This window comes from Anopheles ziemanni, chromosome 2 (genome assembly GCF_943734765.1).
Source record: "Anopheles ziemanni chromosome 2, idAnoZiCoDA_A2_x.2, whole genome shotgun sequence".
Lineage (NCBI taxonomy): Eukaryota > Metazoa > Arthropoda > Insecta > Diptera > Culicidae > Anopheles > Anopheles ziemanni.
Window position 1 is genome coordinate 55908433 of NC_080705.1, and position 20965 is coordinate 55929397.

Here is a 20965-nt window from a genome sequence, read left to right on the forward strand (position 1 = left end):
GATTTGGTACTGCGAGCAGACCAACGGGAAGTGCGAAAGCTTTCATCTTGACGACTGTGACTGAACTGGTCCTCTACCAAAATGGCCTTGTATACTTATTGTATATACAAAAGATAATCTAAGCAACATACCATGATGTTTCAAAAATGAACAAACGATAAGGAATGATAACTCTATTTTTAGATTTGGCGGAAATCCATTTCGCTGCTGAATTATAGATAGTGGGTCTTTTCATTGAAAAAAGAAAAATTGAAACTGTAGAAGAAACAGAACGTGACCAGTTTTCTTGTTCGTGATCGCTGGAAATACCTACCGGAAACCCAGATACAGATTATGATCCGCATATCGTTTTGACTTATCTTAAAGACGTCACTTTAAACCCGTACGGAAGTGTTGTTTTTAAGTTTGTATATAAAGCCGTTTTGGTAGAGGACTAATTCAGTCATAGTCGTCAAGATGAAAGCCTTCGTACTTCTCGTTGGTCTGCTCGCTGTTGCCAGCGCCAAATCGATCGATATCGATTGGTCCAATGTGCGCCCAATCGAGGAGTTCGATCACTACTGGGCTCGCCTGCCGGCTGAGTTGCAGGTCTACCGTCACATGCGGCCATCGGCCCGATTCTGACAACCGATTCTGACAGCTGTCAAGTGATTCGCAAGCCCAAATAAGCTCCTTGCTAAAACCTGTTTTTTCTCGTCAAGTTTCTTTTTGCCGCGCACCGGACATATAAAAAACCATTAATAAGACCCGGTTCTACTACATCCCACTGGAGTACAAGTTTTAAATCACATTTTTCTACTGCAAATCCGCGATACTACACATCGACTATTCCCATCGCGTCAGTTCTGCCACCGTTCAGTAAAACAAAATGGTGACCCCCTGCTCGTCTTGCTCGATCGTTCTCGATGCTGAAGACGCCACTATCCAGTGCTGTTTCTGTGAACAAACCTTCCACACTGGCTGCACAAAGGTACCCCCCGTGCTACTACTCGGTGTGAAGGAACACATCGACTTGCATTGGAGTTGCCCAACATGCACCGCAGCCCTAAACACTCCCCAGTGCAAGAAAGTAAAGGAAGCCGGCCTACAAGTAGGCTTCCATGTCGGACTTGCATCGGCGATTGAATCAATTAAATCTACACTCATCGAACCGCTACTAAAAGACCTCCGCGCTGGCATCACCACACACAACCCGACTATGCAACCCCTCTTCAACCACCCAACCGACTCCTTCACTCCGTCTGGCAAACGACGCCGTGTTTTTGTTGACAATGCCTGTCCACCGACGACAACAAATGACTCCAATAAGCCCAACTTTGAAAGCAAACTCAATGCTCCCAACAACGATAACATCTCAATCCCACCGAGAAACAAAACCATCACAACACTCCCAACCTCAATCGTTGGCACAAGTTCTATATCATCGACACTGCTCGTCGCAAAGACAACAAGCCGCACTTGGATTCATCTTTCTGGACTCGATCGCAACGTCACCGCAGACAATGTTGTTAGTGCAGTGACTGAGAAACTAGGCACCGACGACGTGATCGCCTTCCCGTTACTGAAACCAGGTCAGCTAATCACAACCATGCGCTTTCTCTCATACAAGGTACGGATCCCGACTGCCTTACGCGATAAAGCACTAAACGCGGAAATTTGGCCAACTGGCCTTCTCGTCAGAGACTTTATCCACCGTGACCGCTCCCAAGGACACCAGCCATCAACGGGCTTGATGCTGCCAGAGACACGCACACTCACTCAACCACCCCAAACATCATACACTACCGCGACATCAACAGCCGATAACAACAAGACAATCATCAATAACAAACACTTTCAACCTAGACAAAATGCTGTACTGGCGAAGGAAGTTCAATCACGAGATCGCACATTAAACTCAACACTTAACTCGACCATCGACGGCAACAAAACACTTATCGACCCTCCGCATGTAGACCTCACTGCATCTCCAGCACGCACACCACAACCGAAGATCGATCACTTTTTTCCCCGCCAAAGAATGTAAACAAACCACCGGACAACTATCCATATACTACCAAAATGTACGGGGACTACGCACGAAAACATCAGATTTCTACACTAATACATCAACCTGTGACTACGATGTGATCGTTATCACGGAATCTTGGCTCGATGAATCCATCTTCTCGACGCAGCTTTTCAATAACCAATACTCTGTATATCGAACGGACCGAAATGCGAGGAACAGTTCAAAGAAGAGAGGTGGAGGTGTACTAATAGCGGTATCAAACAAATTCCCTTCGTCGGAGTGCGAAGAAGTAAGAAACTCGGGAACTGAAACACTATGGGTGCGGATTTGCTCCAGATACGAATCCCTCATAATCGGCGCAGTCTACTTTCCGCCAACCATGAGTGATAACGCTAATGTAGTCGACGAATTTTGCTCTACACTACGCATCATCGCCAATAACTTTCCAAAATCTGCAACACTACTCTTGGGAGACTTCAATCAACCACTGCTACGTTGGGTGCCTTCTGAAGCAGGATACAGTGTGCTAGACCATTCACGTTCAAAAATCTCATCACCATGTGCCAAGTTGCTAGATGAATTCAATTTCATGGGACTAAAGCAACTCAACAAATTTTCTAACTCGGCCGAAAAATTTTTAGACTTAGTTTTTGCCAACGATCTCGCGATGAAAAATGTATACTCAGTGAAACCAACAGTCGATCATCTTACTGTCCCTGACACTCACCACCCTTGTATAATAGTGGAACTCAACTCAAAAGTCACTGACCACACCCCCAGCTCTTCGGCAGTCCCAATCTACACCTATAACTTCACCAAGGCAAACTATATGAAAATGAGTGAACTACTACAAAACATGGATTGGAATTTTTGCGAATCTTCTCAAGACATTGACCTGGCTACAGAACTTTTTATCACCAAGATAAACAGCACCTTTGCAGAATGTTGCCCTAAGATCCAGACACGAACAACATACCCAGCCTGGTCGAACCACGAGCTAAAAGCTCTTAAAGCAGAAAAAATGAGAGCCTACAAACGATACAACAGATCGGGCCTCGAGCGTGACAGAATAACCTTCCACGGTGCCACTGATCGATACCGGCGACTCAATTACGTGCTTCACACGCGATACACGCACAAAATGCAAAAAAAATTCTACTCAAGCCCCAAAGCATTTTGGAAATACGTCAACAACAAACGCAAACAGCCTACAATACCGACAACAATGACTTTTAATGACACCCAAGCCTCCTCGCCAAATGACATCTGCCAACTTTTTGCTCAGAAATTTGAAAATATGTTCTTAGCTAGCTATGTGGCTTGCACAAACATAGATGAACGCCTCTCACCATTGCCACAAGATGTCCTAGATTTCTCATTTGCGAACGTAAGTGTTACACCTGAATCAGTGCTGGCTTCCATAAATAAACTAAAGCCCTCTAACAACCCTGGACCGGATGGAATCCCATCGTCTGCACTTATAAAGTGTGCAAAAGCCATTTGTGTTCCTCTCTGTAACTTGCTTCAAACCTCAATACGCTTGCGCAAATTCCCGGACCCATGGAAATACTCATACATGACGCCAAAACACAAAAAAGGTTCAAAAAGTGACATAAATAACTATAGAGGAATAACATCTTTATGCTCGAGTGCCAAAATATTTGAGATCATTCTCCACGACGCACTATTATTCTCATGCAAAAACTACATATCTGTTAACCAACACGGCTTCGTACCAAAGCGGTCAGTGTCCACGAACCTAGTACAATTTGTTTCGAACTCTATAGAATGTATGGAATCAGGAGGTCAGATAGACGCAGTCTACACAGACTTCAAAGCAGCCTTTGACACAATTAATCATGACTTGCTGTTAGCTAAGCTTACTCGCTTAGGGGTAGCACAGGAGGTCGTAATCTGGCTATCCTCATATCTAAGCCAACGAAAATACCGCGTCAAAATTGACAACACCGTCTCAAAGGAGTTTAGTAGTAAGTCTGGTGTCCCACAGGGCAGCAACTTGGGTCCACTACTATTTATTCTCTTCATAAACGATCTCTACTTAGCCATTCCGGACCAACCCCTATTGATGTATGCAGACGACATCAAACTATACAGTACGATAAATAGTGTTAATGACTGCCAAAGAATGCAAGCTTCGTTAAATGTGTTTTCCAATTGGTGTGCGTCCAACCTTCTTACCTTATGCGTCAATAAGTGCAACATTATTAGCTTCTATCGGAAAAAGCATCCAATAACCTACAACTATACCCTGAATAATCATCAACTGGCCCGTAAAAGCGTAATACGAGACCTTGGCACCATTCTTGACCACAAACTTACATTTAATGACCACTACAAAACTGTGATAGACAAAGGAAATCGTACACTCGGCTTCATTATGAGAAATGCTAACGACTTGAAGGACCCTATGTGCCTAAAAGCTTTATATACCTCGCTAGTTCGCTCAACATTAGAATTTAACTCTATCACTTGGACGCCATATTCCGCAGTTTGGATAAATAGACTAGAGTCAATTCAGCGCAGGTTCACCAAAATAGCTCTCTATTACACACCATGGCTCAACCCTACTAACCCGATATCTTATCGTGACCGCTGCTCACTACTAGGATTGCAACCCCTGTCCCACAGGCGAAATGTAGCCCAAGCTACCTTCATAGCTAAACTACTAAACAATGAAATTGACGCACCAATGCTACTAGACAAAATAAATATTTCTGCGCCGGAAAGGGCTCTGAGACCCAGAGACGCCATCAGAATCTCACACACAACTACGACATATGCCAGCAACGCCCCGATCATCGCTATGTCCAAAATGTTCAACATATTCAGTGCCCACCACAATTTCAATGTTAGCACGACTAGTTTTAAAACCAACATACTATTAAGATGGACGTCCACCACTAACTAAAAATGTTCATGTTGTGATTCTGTTTTCATAGAAGATTGTAAACTCAAATGTAACAGTAACTGTAAGTTCAAACAGACTAAATTGTCCATTGAACAAACTAAACTAAATAAATAAATAAATGTAAATCGTTAACGGCAATGAGGCTACTCCCGGACAGTTCCCGTACCAGATTGCGCTGCTCAGTGAGTTCGGTGGCGGAACCGGTCTGTGCGGAGGATCCGTCTTGACCAACAACTACATCCTGACCGCTGCTCACTGCGTTGTGTCTGGTGCTACGACCCTGGCCACCGGAGGTACCGCAATCATCGGTGCTCACAATCGTAACGAAGTTGAGCCCACGCAGCAGCGTATCCGCTTCTCGACTAGTGGAATAATCGCGCACCCGCAGTACGACTCGAGCAACATCCGCAACGACATCGCCGTTGTCCGTCTTGACTCGCCGATCACCTTCAACGAGCGCGTCCAGCCAGCTCGTCTTCCGGCCCGTTCAGACACCCGTCAGTTTGGAGGAGTCTTGGGAACCGTTTCCGGATTCGGTCGTACCTCGGATGCCACACAGGCTACCTCTCCTGTTGTGATGTTCACCACAAACCCGGTCTTGACCAACGCTGACTGTCTTGCCCAGTGGAACTCTCCCGCGATCATTCAGCCCCAGAACGTGTGCATGAGCGGAGAGGGTGGTCGCTCAGCCTGCAACGGTGACTCCGGTGGCCCGCTGGCTGTTCAGGATGGTGGAAGCCTCCAGATCGGAGTTGTGTCCTTCGGATCGGCTGGTGGCTGCTCGATCGGTATGCCTTCGGTCTACGCTCGCGTGTCCTTCTTCCTCGATTTCATTGAGGCGAACTCCGACTTCGTGGCCAGCGCATAAACAGTTGTTTTGTAAAGTTCAGTTATGAGAATAAACCAATGCGATGAGCAAAAATAATCAACATTGTCTTCGTTTTCTGGATAACTATACGGAGGTATCTCTTACTACTGTGTCCAAAAAGTAAGGTGACTTTGGTGCTCATACTGGATGCGTCAAAGGTATTGGTGGATTGTTATTTTTTTATTGTTGCTATATGTGTTTTTGATTTTTACAGCAAGTTTCATGTAAAAATATTCATCCGGATAGGAGATACGATTTATTTTGTGCGCTACTACACGTATGACCCTCGTTTGTCTAGTTTTTTGGTTCTGGCTTATTCCTGGCACGCTATTTATTCGATTGATTGATTGTTTTGCAGTCTGAAGCATAGTTCCAAGTCTCGTCTACAGTAATAATGCACTTCGTCTTGTCAATTTAGTCGGATAGCGCTGTTTCACCCACTTCAACGCAACGCCTTTTTTCAAAAAAATTCAACGATTTTGGTACCAGTCGAATTCCAGGCCCAAAACCTCCTCTAAAATGATATTTACTGATACTTTCGATAATTTAATATTATCGGTGAAGTCTCTAATCATCAATCGACGATTATTTAACATTGATTTCCTAATATTTTGAACGTGAGCTTCGTCAAATGATGAATCGTTGAGGATAATGTGTCGCATGACGCCCTTTTGGCCATTGTGGCCCTGGCGGCCATTTTGGAATTCACTAAACCCGTAGCAAACTTTTTTTTTCGACATTACTGCATCGCCAAAAGCTATTTCAATGAATCTGCAGCTAAAAATTAGTTACGCATACAAAATTTTAAGTAAATTCTTTGCTCCCCAAATGTGGCCAGAGACGATAAACGAGGTTCATACGTGTAGTAGGCCACAAAAAAAATCATATCTCCTATCCTGATGAATATTTTTACATGAAATTTGCTGAAGAAGTCAAAAACACATATTTCAACAATAAAAAAATAATAATCCGCCAATACCTTGGACGCGCACAGTTTGCGTACCAAAGTCACCTTACTTTTTGGACACAGTAGTATGTTCTTTTGCTCAAGCATTGCGCATGTTTGGGCATGGTTGCCCTAGAACTTTCCTTTTCAGCATGTGGGTAATCAACCTTCTCGTAGTAGAGGAGGTGTCGGTTGGAATACGAATACATACTGCCTAAGGGAATTCTAATTGACGCATCCGAACGCCTGTCTCTTACCTCCAGTCTTCTGCGCATACGAGAAAACATTACAACAGTAATTAAGCATCAACTGAGACATTTTACAGATGACTTCGTTCAAGGATGGTGGGAGCACATCGTCATCTACCTCCTAGTTGATGTGCTGCTCGATTTGAGGGCCGCTTCAGGACTCCTCTTATTTCGCTGCGCTCCCGTTGCCCGTTAAAGTAGCACTTCAACCTTTCGATAACCTCTCGCTCGTCTGTGAGACTGTTGCCCTCGTGTTTTCTTCAACATCGTGTAAAACTAACGAGTTTGCCCGGACTGAGATAGCTATTTCATCTGTTGTTCATCCAATCATCTCTTCCAAGCGACGCTTCTTGATCTCAAAGCGCAGGGTTTGCTGTGTCCTCAGTCGTTTGTAGTGTTCCACGTTCTGACGGGTTTCCCGCTGCAGCATTGTGGCTCCACCATATGCCAGTGGCCATCGAGGGCCATTGTGGTGGTCGCGTTGTTATCCGGTAACGTTTCCCCAAGCTCTGACGCGTAGTCCTCGGCAACAGTAGGTGTTCGCAGCTGATCCACGTTTAGCCGTGAGGTAGGCCGGTGACGTTCTGTCGTACAGCGAATTAGACTCGCCATTGTCTGGTGGGCTGGCCATGTCATGCGGATGGCACTGGACGACCGTAAAGTCGTTTTAGACTGTCCCCAAGGACAGAGGAGGCGTGGTAGGCCAAAATTGAGGTTGAAGGATGGCGTAGACGAAGCCACAAATAAACCCGGGATACGGAATTGGACCACAGCGACCAAACCAAACCGTGAGCTGTTTCGGATGGAGCTTCGTCAGGCTAAAACAGCGGAGCGGTTGTAGCGCCACGTAAGTAAGTAAGTAGCTGACGCAGTATCTTGACAGCGTAAAACTTCTGTCGTAGCTTCACCATCACCATGAAGTGGTCCGAATCGACGTTCGTGCCCCTGTACGTTCTCTGAGAAGTGCCTTCGAACTGTTAGAACGTGGTCTATTTGGGAACATGTCTGTTGTGGTGATCTCCAGGTGTAGCTGAAACGAAGTTTGTGCTGGACGCAAGATGTCCATGTGGCTCGAGGATGCGAAGATTCGATGGCCAAGCTAAGACTTAGCTTCCCAAAGACCTTGTTTTTAATACTACTGTAGTTTTTATGTTGCATTTTCATTTATTTATGAATCAAAAACTTTTTATAACTAATTGCTGCTGTCACCCACTTTTGAGTGACGTGTTAAGTCTTGTAGCCTACTACATCAAATAATAAAATAGCAACATTAATGTTTTACAAACCTTCTTCCTCGAGTATCTCCAGGGCTAATGGAATCTAGTGCTGGGTAGATACGTAATGTTCTGAAGTACGGGGGTGTAGGCACCGCAAGTTAACATGTTGAAAACACCTGGTACCATTACAGATTGTTACCCACTTGTTGTTCGACCTTTTCGATCCCTATCAAGAGCTGACGCATTTCAAGAGCTGATGAAACCTCTTCGATCTATTTCAACCGAAAAAACCTATTTCCGACTGACGTAACACTACATATTTGAGACTCAGCTTAGCGCTGTGTATTTTTGGAAAATCTGACGTTTCATTGTTTTGGTTTCAGATATAGCAAGCTCATAATTTACGTGATTGGGTTTTCCACATCACCAAGATAGGAGATGTCTAACAATGATTTAAGCCAAAACATTACCAATGCTGTGCGAGGGGTTTCCTTTCGTCAAATTTTTGATAAAGCTACGATAAGACAAGGAATCGTTCGTAATCGTAGCTGTGCTTTCATATAAAAGGTGTCAGCTTCCAATTCTCTGCAGTCAAAATCGTCAAGATGAAAGCCTTCGCACTTCTCGTTAGTCTGCTCGCTGTTGCCAGCGCCAAATCGATCGATATCGATTGGTCCAATGTGCGCCCGATCGACGAGTTCGATCACTACTGGGCTCGTCTGCCGGCTGAGTTGCAGGTCTACCGTCACATGCGGCCATCGGCACGCGTCACCAACGGTCAAGAGGCTACTCCCGGACAGTTCCCGTACCAGATTGCGCTCATCAGTGAGTTCATAATTACCAGCGGTTTGTGCGGAGCATCCGTCTTGACCAACAACTACATCCTGACCGCTGCTCACTGCGTTGTTGGAACGGCTGGTATCCTGGCCACCGGAGGTACCGCCATCATCGGTGCTCACAACCGCATCAACGTTGAGCCCACGCAGCAGCGTATCCGCTTCTCTGGTCCGGGAGTGATTCCACACCCGCAGTATGATCCAAGCAACATCCGCAACGATATCGCCGTCGTGCGTCTTGACTCGCCGATCACCTTCAACGAGCGCGTCCAGCCAGCTCGTCTTCCAGCCCGTTCGGACACCCGTCAGTTCGGAGGAGTCTTGGGAACCGTTTCCGGATTCGGTCGTACCTCGGATGCCAGCCCGGATGTATCCAATGTCGTGATGTTCACCACGAACCCGGTCTTGACCAACGCTGACTGTCTTGCCCAGTGGAACTCTCCCGCGATCATTCAGCCCCAGAACGTGTGCTTGAGCGGAGAGGGTGGTCGCTCGGCCTGCAACGGTGACTCTGGTGGCCCGCTGGCTGTTCAGGATGGTGGAAGCCTCCAGATCGGAGTTGTGTCGTTCGGATCGGCCGGTGGCTGCTCGATCGGTATGCCTTCGGTCTACGCTCGCGTGTCCTTCTTCCTCGATTTTATTGAGGCGAACTCTGACTTCGTTGCTAGCGCATAAGTCATAATTTCTAAAAGTCCAGATTTTATAATAAACCAATACTATTTGCTAAGATAATTCACGTTGTCTTTATTTTGTTGATAAGTTGATAAAGAACTACTTAAACCGCAAACTTAACCGGTTTTAGAGCTATCCCGCAGACCATGGTGTTATTGTAGAATTAGCTGGATTTTAGTCTAACAGTTACCCCACTTAGTGATACTGCTATGGAACCATGCAAAACATGACGATCTCCAGCGTGTTCTTCCAGTATGATTGGGAGGAGTATCTCTTATATAAAAAAAATTAAATAATAAATTCTCTTAGAGAACTTCATGGTGCAGTTCACGATTGAGCTAGAACCACTTTCAATATTTGTTCTTGCGTAACAAGAGTAGTTAAGATGATCATGAAGATTTATATTTAAATTCGATATTCAATTATACTACCAAAAAATTTATATTTGTTTTATAAAAATATTTGTTACTAGCTTGGCGCCCCAGCGTTGCTTGGTGAAGAAAAGGTTGAGAAAAGAGTTATGGTTTTACTCTATACTTGAAAGTTCGAATTAATTTATTAGTTACTGTTAGAAACACTTTTGATTCTAACGCCAGCTGCCAATTCGGCTAAGAACAGACACCCCGATAGCATCAAGATAAGAAAGGGAACTTCGTCGATCAGCTGACGGGTCGGCTGTCGGGAGAATCGATGACCCTTGGCGTCGGCCATCGGCGCTAGAAAGGATAAATAGGGCGTGTTTGGGCGCAACTGAACGATTGTGCAAATAGGAACAGTTACCAATAAAGACTAATTTTTTGGTTTCCGGTCCACTGCGATTCCGATTAAATTTCTTATTTTTTCCGTCCTTTTGCACATGTTAGAACACTTTCTAACAGTTACCATAACGGCATATTTAAATTTATGAAATTTCATGAGTTTTCCCGTGATGTATAAACCTTAGGGTAACTATGTTGGATACACCTTGACATTTGTTTACATGCTTGTTTTGTTTGTGTTAGTAAAACTGAGTTTAAACTGTAAAATTTAGATAATTTTCTCAAAAAATAGTGATCAAACAAACCTTCAACAACATCTGCAGTACTTAAACTTAATGTGTGAAAAGTTTCAGAAGCGATGGTTCAGTATTGGTCTAGTTTTTAGTGTACACAGAACTCCATACATAAAAAAAGCTAAAATATGTAGTAGATACGCAAACACAAACAACATTGATTCCTAATATCGTGAATGTTTGCACCTTGGCAAGTTAACCTCTGATGCATATTGATATGGTAACGTTCAGTAAATGTAGAAACATCTTGCTATATGCTTATCTTCTTATTCTTCTTGGCGTCACATCCATTTTGGTCACGCCTGCCCGTTACGGGCTTACAAAACTGTTTCCCTTGTGTACGTGGATAGTCTGTCGTCTCGTACAGGAGACCCACTAGGCAAAAACTTGCATGCTAACTCCTAATTTTGTGTCACCTCGATTTTGCCCATACAAAATTGAGGAGTTATGAGGAGTTTTGAGGAGTTCGAGTCACGGGCTTATAAGCGTGTGTGAGTGAGAACGTACAGCTCAGATCTATGCATGTGTTGGTGCGAACCATGGAATGTATGTATGTAGTAGTGATAAATGGTTTCTTTCGCTTGATTTCGCAAAATAAAAATGTCAGGCTCAAATTGGAAAAATTATGAAATATTTATTTAACGCTCGAAAAATGTTTTAAACACTTTTTACAAATACTCACGTATAATACTGTAGGAAGTAAGAGAATTCACGGGAACTGCTTATCGTTTCGGGTGTATGAAACTTCCGGACACAATAAGCTATCGCAAACAAGCACTCGTCTATCCGGCAGGTCGATTTGGTTGTAGTTGTCTAAAACTGGAGTGAGATTTCATTACGCTGCAACTGGTACGAAATGAATATCGGCATGCTTTTGCTTACCCTTTTTAACAAGGCCAGGATTGGCGACACCGATTGCGTCGGATCTTCCGACTCCGACTTTGCTGCTTCGGATGTAGTTTCCCCGGTCGCTTGTTGGCTTCCTGAGATGCTGTGTTTTTCCTTACTTTTTCTGTTGAGTGTCCATCCATCGAGCCGTAGATAACAATGTTCTGGATACGAATAACTATAAAAGAAATTACAGATCCGCAGAAACTAAAACAATTACCACGATTAGCTTTGCTTTCGCGTGTGTTCAACTCACTGCTTGTTGTGATGCTGATCCGGCTTCTTGAACTTGTCATTTTTTCACTGAACTTCCTCGCAAGATTCCACTACCACAGACAAATTTTTGAATTGCTGTGTCCAGACACGGGAAGTTACGTTTACACCACCGGGGTTGGATCCGACAGAACGTTGATTTATACAGATGAGCGTGACAGACGATGACGAGCTACACGCTAAAAAGAGATGGCATACTCGACAACTTGTGTGCAAAGACCAAAGTATGGGCCAAGAGAGGTCGGGGGTGGGAAAACTTGTATGGTAACGGCTAAATTGACTAGTGGGGAGGGTCCTGTCTCGGTTGTCGCGGACCCATTCCCATAGTTATCATATCTTCATATTCTACCAGGAAGTTTTAAAAGTCCGGCCCGCTGCTGAAATTTTCAATCATGTTCAAGCTCTACAAGTTCAAAACAAAAATCATGGGAACTTTTGGTATGTAAAATTTTTTATTACTAACTAGAACAAGGGTCGGCATACAATTCCCAAAAAGGGCCAGATGATCAAAAGGGAACCGAAACCACGGGCCGGATACCTTAAACAATGACTTAATGTTTTCAAAGTAGTGCCCTTTTGAATGGTGTATCATCTTTCTAAATAGTAAAGTTTCATGAAAAGTGGTAAGATAACATATTTGAAATTTTATCATTAACATTTTTTAAACAATTTCATTCTTATTTTCTTTGAATTTTATTTCTTTAACAGGAACACCTCGTTAAACAATTTTAATCTTCATTTTTGAAAAAAATCAAACTTGACCTCGTCGACCAATCTTATAAAAATTGCATTCAAGTTTTTGTAGGAAGCAACAACGTTTTATTACGGGCCGGATAAAATCTGCTGGCGTGCCGGACTTGGCCATCGGACCGGACTTTGCCGACCTCTGAACTAGACGCTTAGACAATCTTTATTTTTATAAATCTCAGTTTCAAAGTCCCGTGATGAGATGTGGCAATAAACCCTACATTTTTACAGTGCACGGAAGCATGCTTTTTACAATCTGACTCTAAGTGGAAACGGGACTCGAACACGGGTTTACCAAGAGCGAAGCCGTAGTCTTGCCGAGGAACCATAGCACAAGTTAGAAATAGCGAGGAAATATTGCTACTTGAATGGCAAACGTAGATTTTGAAGAAAAATTTTATTTCGTACTATAAAAGATTTCCCACTCGGGATTCGAACACCAAACTTCTGATACAAGTCTCGAGCACCACTACCAGTACACCAGTTGTACGAATGGTCAGCATAGCGAAAATACAGGTATATATGGATATGTGAATAAATTGAACCACCAAACTTTTATTTTAATAATGGTTATGATAATTTGAAAAATATGTATCAAAATATGATCGGATTTGAAAAAGTACATTAAATATCTAAAAACAATCCTAAAAAAAAAATTTTACAACCGTCAACAAAAAAGTTTTTCCTAGCCTAGATTTGAACTCCGATCCTCCGGAAAAACACCCATGCACTATTATCCGATTTGAAAAATTACATTAAATATCTAAAAAATTCATGAAAAAATATTTCACAACCGTCAACAAAAAAGTTTTTCTCAGCCTAGATTCGAACTCCGATCCTCCGGAACAACACCCATGCACTTAGCCCCCTAGACTATTGATGAAAGAAAATTTTCGCGTGATATCACTGCTACTAATATGTATGTAAGCAAACTAAATATAGCATAGAAAATGAACCAAGAATAAAAACTTTAGTCACATTTTTCCTCCCCGAGCTTCGCCGGGGCTTCGAGCTAGTAAACATATTAAAACAGGACCCGTTAACGCTGCACACGTCCGAACTCCCCGGAAGTCAGGTAGGAAGAGAACGAGGCTAACGCTTCGGCCCGGACGGTAATCCGGATTCATAAATTTATGAATCTGATCGTGGCATCACACGAAGATGGAACTCATCTACAGAGAGCCCGGGTTCACGCTGCTTCTTGATGGCATATAACATCTCCTCCTTTTAAATTTGTCCGGTACAGGTCAAACCGAGGTTAGCGCTCAACAGTTTATGTAAAATTTGCATGTTTCTTGCGCTTATAATATCTACTCAAGACATAACAGACACTGAGCAAACGTTAGTTATGCACATTCATCTCACCTGAATTCTCAGCGGTGGGTTCTTCAAACAAAAACATTGTACGTTTTCCCAAGACTCCGAACTGACGGGTGTCCGAATGGACCAGAAGACGAGCTGGCTGGATGCGGTCGTTGAAGGTGATCGACGAGTCGTTGCGTCGTTGCGGATGTTGCTTGAGTCGTACTGGGGGTGCGAAATTATTCCACTAGTCGAGAAACGGAAACGCTGCTGCGTCGGCGCAATATCGATGCGGTTGTGAGCACCGATGATGGCGGTACCTCCGGTGGCAGGACTTGTAACTCAACCGACAGACGGACCCAGTAGTGATCGAACTCCTTGATCGGACGCACATTGGACCAATCGATATCGATTGATTTGGTACTGCGAGCAGACCAACGGGAAGTGCGAAAGCTTTCATCTTGACGACTGTGACTGAACTGGTCCTCTACCAAAATGGCCTTGTATACTTATTGTATATACAAAAGATAATCTAAGCAACATACCATGATGTTTCAAAAATGAACAAACGATAAGAGATGATAACTCTATTTTTAGATTTGGCTGAAACCCATTTCGCTGCTGAATTATAGATAGTGGGTCTTTTCATTGAAAAAATTGAAACTGTAGAAGATACAGAAAGTGACCAGTTTCCTTGTTCGTGATCGCTGGAAATACCTACCGGAAACCCAGATACAGATTATGATCCGCATATCGTTTTGACTTATCTTAAAGACGTCACTTTAAACCCGTACGGAAGTATTGTTTTTAAGTTTGTATATAAAGCCGTTTTGGTAGAGGACTAATTCAGTCATAGTCGTCAAGATGAAAGCCTTCGCACTTCTCGTTGGTCTGCTCGCTGTTGCCAGTGCCAAATCGATCGATATCGATTGGTCCAAGGTGCGCCCGATCGAGGAGTTCGATCACTACTGGGCTCGTCTGCCGGCTGAGTTGCAGGTCTACCGTCACATGCGGCCATCGGCTCGCATCGTTAACGGCAACGAGGCTACTCCCGGACAGTTCCCGTACCAGATTGCGCTTCTCAGTGAGTTCGGTGGCGGAACCGGTCTGTGCGGAGGATCCGTCTTGACCAACAACTACATCCTGACCGCTGCTCACTGCGTTGTGACTGGTGCTACGACCCTGGCCACCGGAGGTACCGCAATCATCGGTGCTCACAATCGTAACGAAGTTGAGCCGACGCAGCAGCGTATCCGTTTCTCGACTAGTGGAATAATCGCGCACCCGCAGTACGACTCGAGCAACATCCGCAACGACATCGCCGTTGTCCGTCTTGACTCGCCGATCACCTTCAACGAGCGCGTCCAGCCAGCTCGTCTTCCGGCCCGTTCGGACACCCGTCAGTTCGGAGGAGTCTTGGGAACCGTTTCCGGATTCGGTCGTACCTCGGATGCCACACAGGCCACCTCTCCTGTTGTGATGTTCACCACGAACCCGGTCTTGACCAACGCTGACTGTCTTGCCCAGTGGAACTCTCCCGCGATCATTCAGCCCCAGAACGTGTGCATGAGCGGAGAGGGTGGTCGCTCGGCCTGCAACGGTGACTCTGGTGGCCCGCTGGCTGTTCAGGATGGTGGAAGCCTCCAGATCGGAGTTGTGTCCTTCGGATCGGCTGGTGGCTGCTCGATCGGTATGCCTTCGGTCTACGCTCGCGTGTCCTTCTTCCTCGATTTCATTGAGGCGAACTCCGACTTCGTGGCCAGCGCATAAACAGTTTTTTTGTAAAGTTCAGTTATGAGAATAAACCAATGCGATGGGCAAAAATAATCAACATTGTCTTCGTTTTCTGGATAACTATATAATCCTGTATCTCTTATGTTCTTTTGCTCAAGCATTGCGCATGTTTGGGCATGGTTGCCCTAGAACTTTCCTTTTCAGCATGTGGGTAATCAACCTTCTCGTAGTAGAGAAGGTGTCGGTTGGGATACGAATACATACTGCCTAAGGGAATTCTAATTGACGCATCCGAACGGCTATCTCTTACCTCTAGTCTTCTGCGCATACGAGAAAACATTACAACAGTAATTAAACATTAACTGAGACATTTTACAGTTGACTTCGTTCAAGGATGGTGGGAGCACATCGTCATCTACCTCCTAGTTGATGTGCTGCTCGATTTGAGGGCCGCTTCTGGACTCCCCTTATTTCGCTGCGCTCCCGTTGCCCGTTTAAGTAGCACTTCAACCTTTCGATAACCTCTCGCTCGTCTGCGAGACTGTTGCCCTCGTGTTTTCTTCAACATCGTGTAAAACTAACGAGTTTGCCCGGACTGAGCTATTTCATCTGTTGTTCATCCAATCATCTCTTCCAAGCGACGCTTCTTGATCTCAAAGCGCAGGGTTTGCTGTGTCCTCAGTCGTTTGTAGTGTTCCACGTTCTGACGGGTTTCCCTCTGCAGCATTGTGGCTCCACCATATGCCAGTGGCCATCGAGGGCCATTGTGGTGGTCGCGTTGTTATCCGGTAACGTTTCCCCAAGCTCTGACGCGTAGTCCTCGGCAACAGTAGGTGTTCGCAGCCGATCCACGTTTAGCCGTGAGGTAAGCCGGTGACGCTCTGTCGTACAGCGAATTAGACTCGCCATGGTCTGGTGGGCTGGCCATGTCATGCGGATGGCACTGGACGACCGTAAAGTCGTTTTAGACTGTCCCCAAGGACAGAGGAGACGTGGTAAGCCAAAATTGAGGTTGAAGGATGACGTAGACGAAGCCACAAATAAACCCGGGATACGGAATTGGACCAGTTTGGCAGCGACCAAACCAAACCGTGAGCTGTTTCGGATAGAGCTTCGTCAGGCTAAAACCGCGCAGCGGTTGTAGCGGCACGTAAGTAAGTAAGTAGCTGACTCAGTATCTTGACAGCGTAAAACTTCTGTCGTAGCTTCACCATCACCATGAAGTGGTCCGAATCGACGTTCGTGCCCCTGTACGTTCTCTGAGAAGTGCCTTCGAACTGTTAGAACGTGGTCTATTTGGGAATATGTCTGTTGTGGTGATCTCCAGGTGTAGCTGAAAAGAAGTTTGTGCTGGACGCAAGATGTCCATGTGGCTCGAGGATGCGAAGATTCGATGGCCAAGCTAAGACTTAGCATCCCAAAGACCTTGTTTTTAATACTACTGTAGTTTTTATGTTGCATTTTCATTTATTTATGAATCAAAAACTTTTTATAACTAATTGCTGCTGTCACCCACTTTTGAGTGACGTGTTAAGTCTTGTAGCCTACTACATCAAATAATAAAATAGCAACATTAATGTTTTACAAACCTTCTTCCTCGAGTATCTCCAGGGCTAATGGAATCTAGTGCTGGGTAGAAACGTAATGTTCTGAAGTACGGGGGTGTAGGCACCGCAAGTTAACATGTTGAAAACACCTGGTACCATTAAAGATTGTTACCCACTTGTTGTTCGACCTTTTCGATCCCTATCAAGAGCTTACGCATTTCAAGAGCTGATGAAACCTCTTCGATCTATTTCAACCGAAAAAACCTATTTCCGACTGACGTAACACTACATATTTGAGACTCAGCTTAGCGCTGTGTATTTTTGGAAAATCTGACGTTTCATTGTTTTGGTTTCAGATATCGCAAGCTCATAATTTACGTGATTGGGTTTTCCACATCACCAAGATAGGAGATGTCATACAATGATTTAAGCCAAAACATTACCAATGCTGTGCGAGGGGTTTCCTTTCGTCAATTTTTTGATAAAGCTACGATAAGACAAGGAATCGTTCGTAATCGTAGCTGTGCTTTCATATAAAAGGTGTCAGCTTCCAATTCTCTGCAGTCAAAATCGTCAAGATGAAAGCCTTCGCACTTCTCGTTGGTCTGCTCGCTGTTGCCAGCGCCAAATCGATCGATATCGATTGGTCCAATGTGCGCCCGATCGAGGAGTTCGATCACTACTGGGCTCGCCTGCCGGCTGAGTTGCAGGTCTACCGTCACATGCGGCCATCGGCACGCGTCACCAACGGTCAAGAGGCTACTCCCGGACAGTTCCCGTACCAGATTGCGCTCATCAGTGAGTTCATAATTACCAGCGGTTTGTGCGGAGCATCCGTCTTGACCAACAACTACATCCTGACCGCTGCTCACTGCGTTGTTGGAACGGCTGGTATCCTGGCCACCGGAGGTACCGCCATCATCGGTGCTCACAACCGCATCAACGTTGAGCCCACGCAGCAGCGTATCCGCTTCTCTGGTCCGGGAGTGATTCCGCACCCGCAGTATGATCCAAGCAACATCCGCAATGACATCGCCGTCGTGCGTCTTGACTCGCCGATCACCTTCAACGAGCGCGTCCAGCCAGCTCGTCTTCCGGCCCGTTCGGACACCCGTCAGTTCGGAGGAGTCTTGGGAACCGTTTCCGGATTCGGTCGTACCTCGGATGCCAGCCCGGATGTATCCAATGTCGTGATGTTCACCACGAACCCGGTCTTGACCAACGCTGACTGTCTTGCCCAGTGGAACTCTCCCGCGATCATTCAGCCCCAGAACGTGTGCTTGAGCGGAGAGGGTGGTCGCTCGGCCTGCAACGGTGACTCTGGTGGCCCGCTGGCTGTTCAGGATGGTGGAAGCCTCCAGATCGGAGTTGTGTCGTTCGGATCGGCCGGTGGCTGCTCGATCGGTATGCCTTCGGTCTACGCTCGCGTGTCCTTCTTCCTCGATTTTATTGAGGCGAACTCTGACTTCGTTGCTAGCGCATAAGTCATAATTTCTAAAAGTCCAGATTTTATAATAAACCAATATTATTTGCTAAGAATAATTCACGTTGTCTTTATTTTGTTGATAAGTTGATAAAGAACTACTTAAACCGCTAACTTAACCGGTTTTAGAGCTATCCCGCAGACCATGGTGTTATTGTAGAATTAGCTGGATTTTAGTCTAACAGTTACCCCACTTAGTGATACTGCTATGGAACCATGCAAAACATGACGATCTCCAGGCGTGTTCTTCCAGTATGATTGGGAGGAGTATCTCTTATATAAAATAAATTAAATAATAAATTCTCTTAAAGAACTTCATGGTGCAGTTTACGTTTGAGGTAGAACCACTTTCAATATTTGTTCTTGCATAACAAGAGTGATTAAGATGATCATGAACACGTATATTTAAATTCATTATTTATTTATTTATTTATTTGTTAGTACATGTCCGCCTTTGTTGGCTTAACATGTCCGGGTGAGATAATACATTAGTGCACATTTAACAGTTTTAGGACGAACGCATAACAAATCTGTACCTGATCTGATTTCTAATATTTCTCAGCGGTAGGTCGAAATCTATGAAACTGTAATCAGTATTAAATTGACTCATCATACGTAAAATTGGGCTGTTGTAGGCATATACAGAGTTTGTACTATCGACCAGCAGAAAGGGGCGCTGTCTTAGACTAGGCCGTGGAATATAAATCGATAATTGGTCGAGAATTTTTGGAGCGTAAATGTTACCATGGAAAAGACCGGTTATGAACATAGTCTGAGCATCATTGCGGCGTTTCTCGAGTGTTTCTAATCTTAATAACAAACAACGAGTATGATAGTCTGGTGAACTGGTCCACCTTAACCAGCATAACACAAATCTGGTAAATTTACGATCGCTTCGAGCCGAGTCTTCCAGGTCTCGGCAAATGGAGACCACACAACGCTATTATACTCTAGGATGGACCCAGTGGCGGATCAAGAATACTGGAGGCCCTAAGCGGTAGGAATTTTGAGGGCCCCAAATAAAAAAAATTGTATGTGTTTTTTGGGATTTGGGATCAAACTTGGAGCGCGAAGAGCTTTTTTTATTACTACCACATATTCTATATTCGTAATTTCTCACTATCACATCATCTCAAAGCAAATTTATACCACATACAATGTTACATTTAAGTATTACAAATAATCCTAAGCGATACAGGAAAATTTAATAATAAACTTTATATTTTAAATTTCTTTGTGAAATATGTTTTTCTCTTTTTTCTTGTCAAGTCATCTAGTAGTTGAAAAATCAATAGAATCCATTAGTTGCTCTATGTAGAGAATGGCCAAATTGTTAAGCTTTTCTTTTCCAATTGTGCTTCGCAAATAATTTTTCACTTTTTTCAAAACTGAAAATGAACGTTCACCTGATGCATTGGACAAAGGTAATGTTAAAAATATCTTAATCAATATTCCTACGTTTGGAACAGTACATGGCATATTCCTAACTATTATATGTCCATTATATTTACATTTTTGTTATAATTACTTCTACTCTTATCTTCTCGAATTAATTCAGTAAAGTGTTTCAATTCTGCCTCTAATGTAGGGCCATCAATATCATTTTTATACATATTTTTAAAGTATTCTAATGCCTTGCTCTTGTCTTCCAAAGAAATGTGACGATCAAAAAAAATTCTGAAAGGTTCTAAAGCTTCCTTGTATCTTTGCGCACGCGTGGATAGTTCTTGTCTTCATCAACAAATGTCTGTAAAAATTGATCTAATGATTTAAGGAACATCGAACCTTTAAATAATTCACATTCTACAGATTGTAGCGATTTACTAGTATCATTGAATCGCTGCAAAATATTGTTCCAGAGAATGGTCATTAGGACTGTTTCATATTTTTCCATTTTCGATATTAATGATTTTGCTTTTGTTATTGTAACATTGTTTTCTTCTTGTGAATTTACGATTACTTACATAATATGTGATACGTTTTGTTTGTGAGAGCAGCTTGAAAATTTTAGGCACAATCACTGCTTCGAGGCCCCCTATCAGCTCGAGGCCCCCCGCGGCCGCTTACTTTGCGTACCGCTTGATCCGCCCCTGGATGGACCTGACTAGGGAACAGAAGATTGCTTTCAGATACATAGGTTCGTCAAACTCTTTGGTGATTTTAAATACTAGCCCTAAAGTTCTATTGGCGTGTTTGATAATATCCTCGTAGTG

At 44.0% G+C, this 20965-nt stretch overlaps 4 protein-coding genes across 4 annotated transcripts; all 4 read left to right on the forward strand.

Annotated features, from left to right (window-relative positions):
* Positions 1-444: 444 nt before the first annotated feature.
* LOC131281326 (brachyurin-like) lies at positions 445-5808 on the forward strand. The gene is made up of 2 exons (XM_058310652.1): positions 445-617; positions 5064-5808. Exons 1-2 carry the CDS (start codon positions 457-459, stop codon positions 5806-5808), a joined length of 906 nt encoding a protein of 301 aa, XP_058166635.1. The 5' UTR covers positions 445-456.
* Positions 5809-8809: 3001 nt separating this feature from the next.
* On the forward strand, positions 8810-9730 carry LOC131287618 (brachyurin-like). The gene has a single exon (XM_058316685.1). The coding sequence runs from the start codon at positions 8825-8827 to the stop codon at positions 9728-9730; it is 906 nt and encodes a 301-aa protein (XP_058172668.1). The 5' UTR covers positions 8810-8824.
* A 5110-nt stretch (positions 9731-14840) lies between these two features.
* On the forward strand, positions 14841-15758 carry LOC131283017 (brachyurin-like). Its single transcript, XM_058312578.1, has one exon. It carries the CDS (start codon positions 14853-14855, stop codon positions 15756-15758), a length of 906 nt encoding a protein of 301 aa, XP_058168561.1. The 5' UTR covers positions 14841-14852.
* Positions 15759-17832: 2074 nt separating this feature from the next.
* Positions 17833-18753, forward strand: LOC131286981 (brachyurin-like). Its single transcript, XM_058315995.1, has one exon. It carries the CDS (start codon positions 17848-17850, stop codon positions 18751-18753), a length of 906 nt encoding a protein of 301 aa, XP_058171978.1. The 5' UTR covers positions 17833-17847.
* The last annotated feature ends 2212 nt before the right edge of the window (positions 18754-20965 follow it).

Coding starts and splice junctions, on each gene's coding strand:
- LOC131281326 (XM_058310652.1), top strand. CDS start 457: ATGAAAGCCTTCGTACTTCTCGTTGGTCTGCTCGCTGTTGCCAGCGCC. Junction 618..5,063: donor CACATGCGGCCATCGGCCCG/ATTCTGACAACC, acceptor TAAATAAATGTA/AATCGTTAACGGCAATGAGG.
- LOC131287618 (XM_058316685.1), top strand. CDS start 8,825: ATGAAAGCCTTCGCACTTCTCGTTAGTCTGCTCGCTGTTGCCAGCGCC.
- LOC131283017 (XM_058312578.1), top strand. CDS start 14,853: ATGAAAGCCTTCGCACTTCTCGTTGGTCTGCTCGCTGTTGCCAGTGCC.
- LOC131286981 (XM_058315995.1), top strand. CDS start 17,848: ATGAAAGCCTTCGCACTTCTCGTTGGTCTGCTCGCTGTTGCCAGCGCC.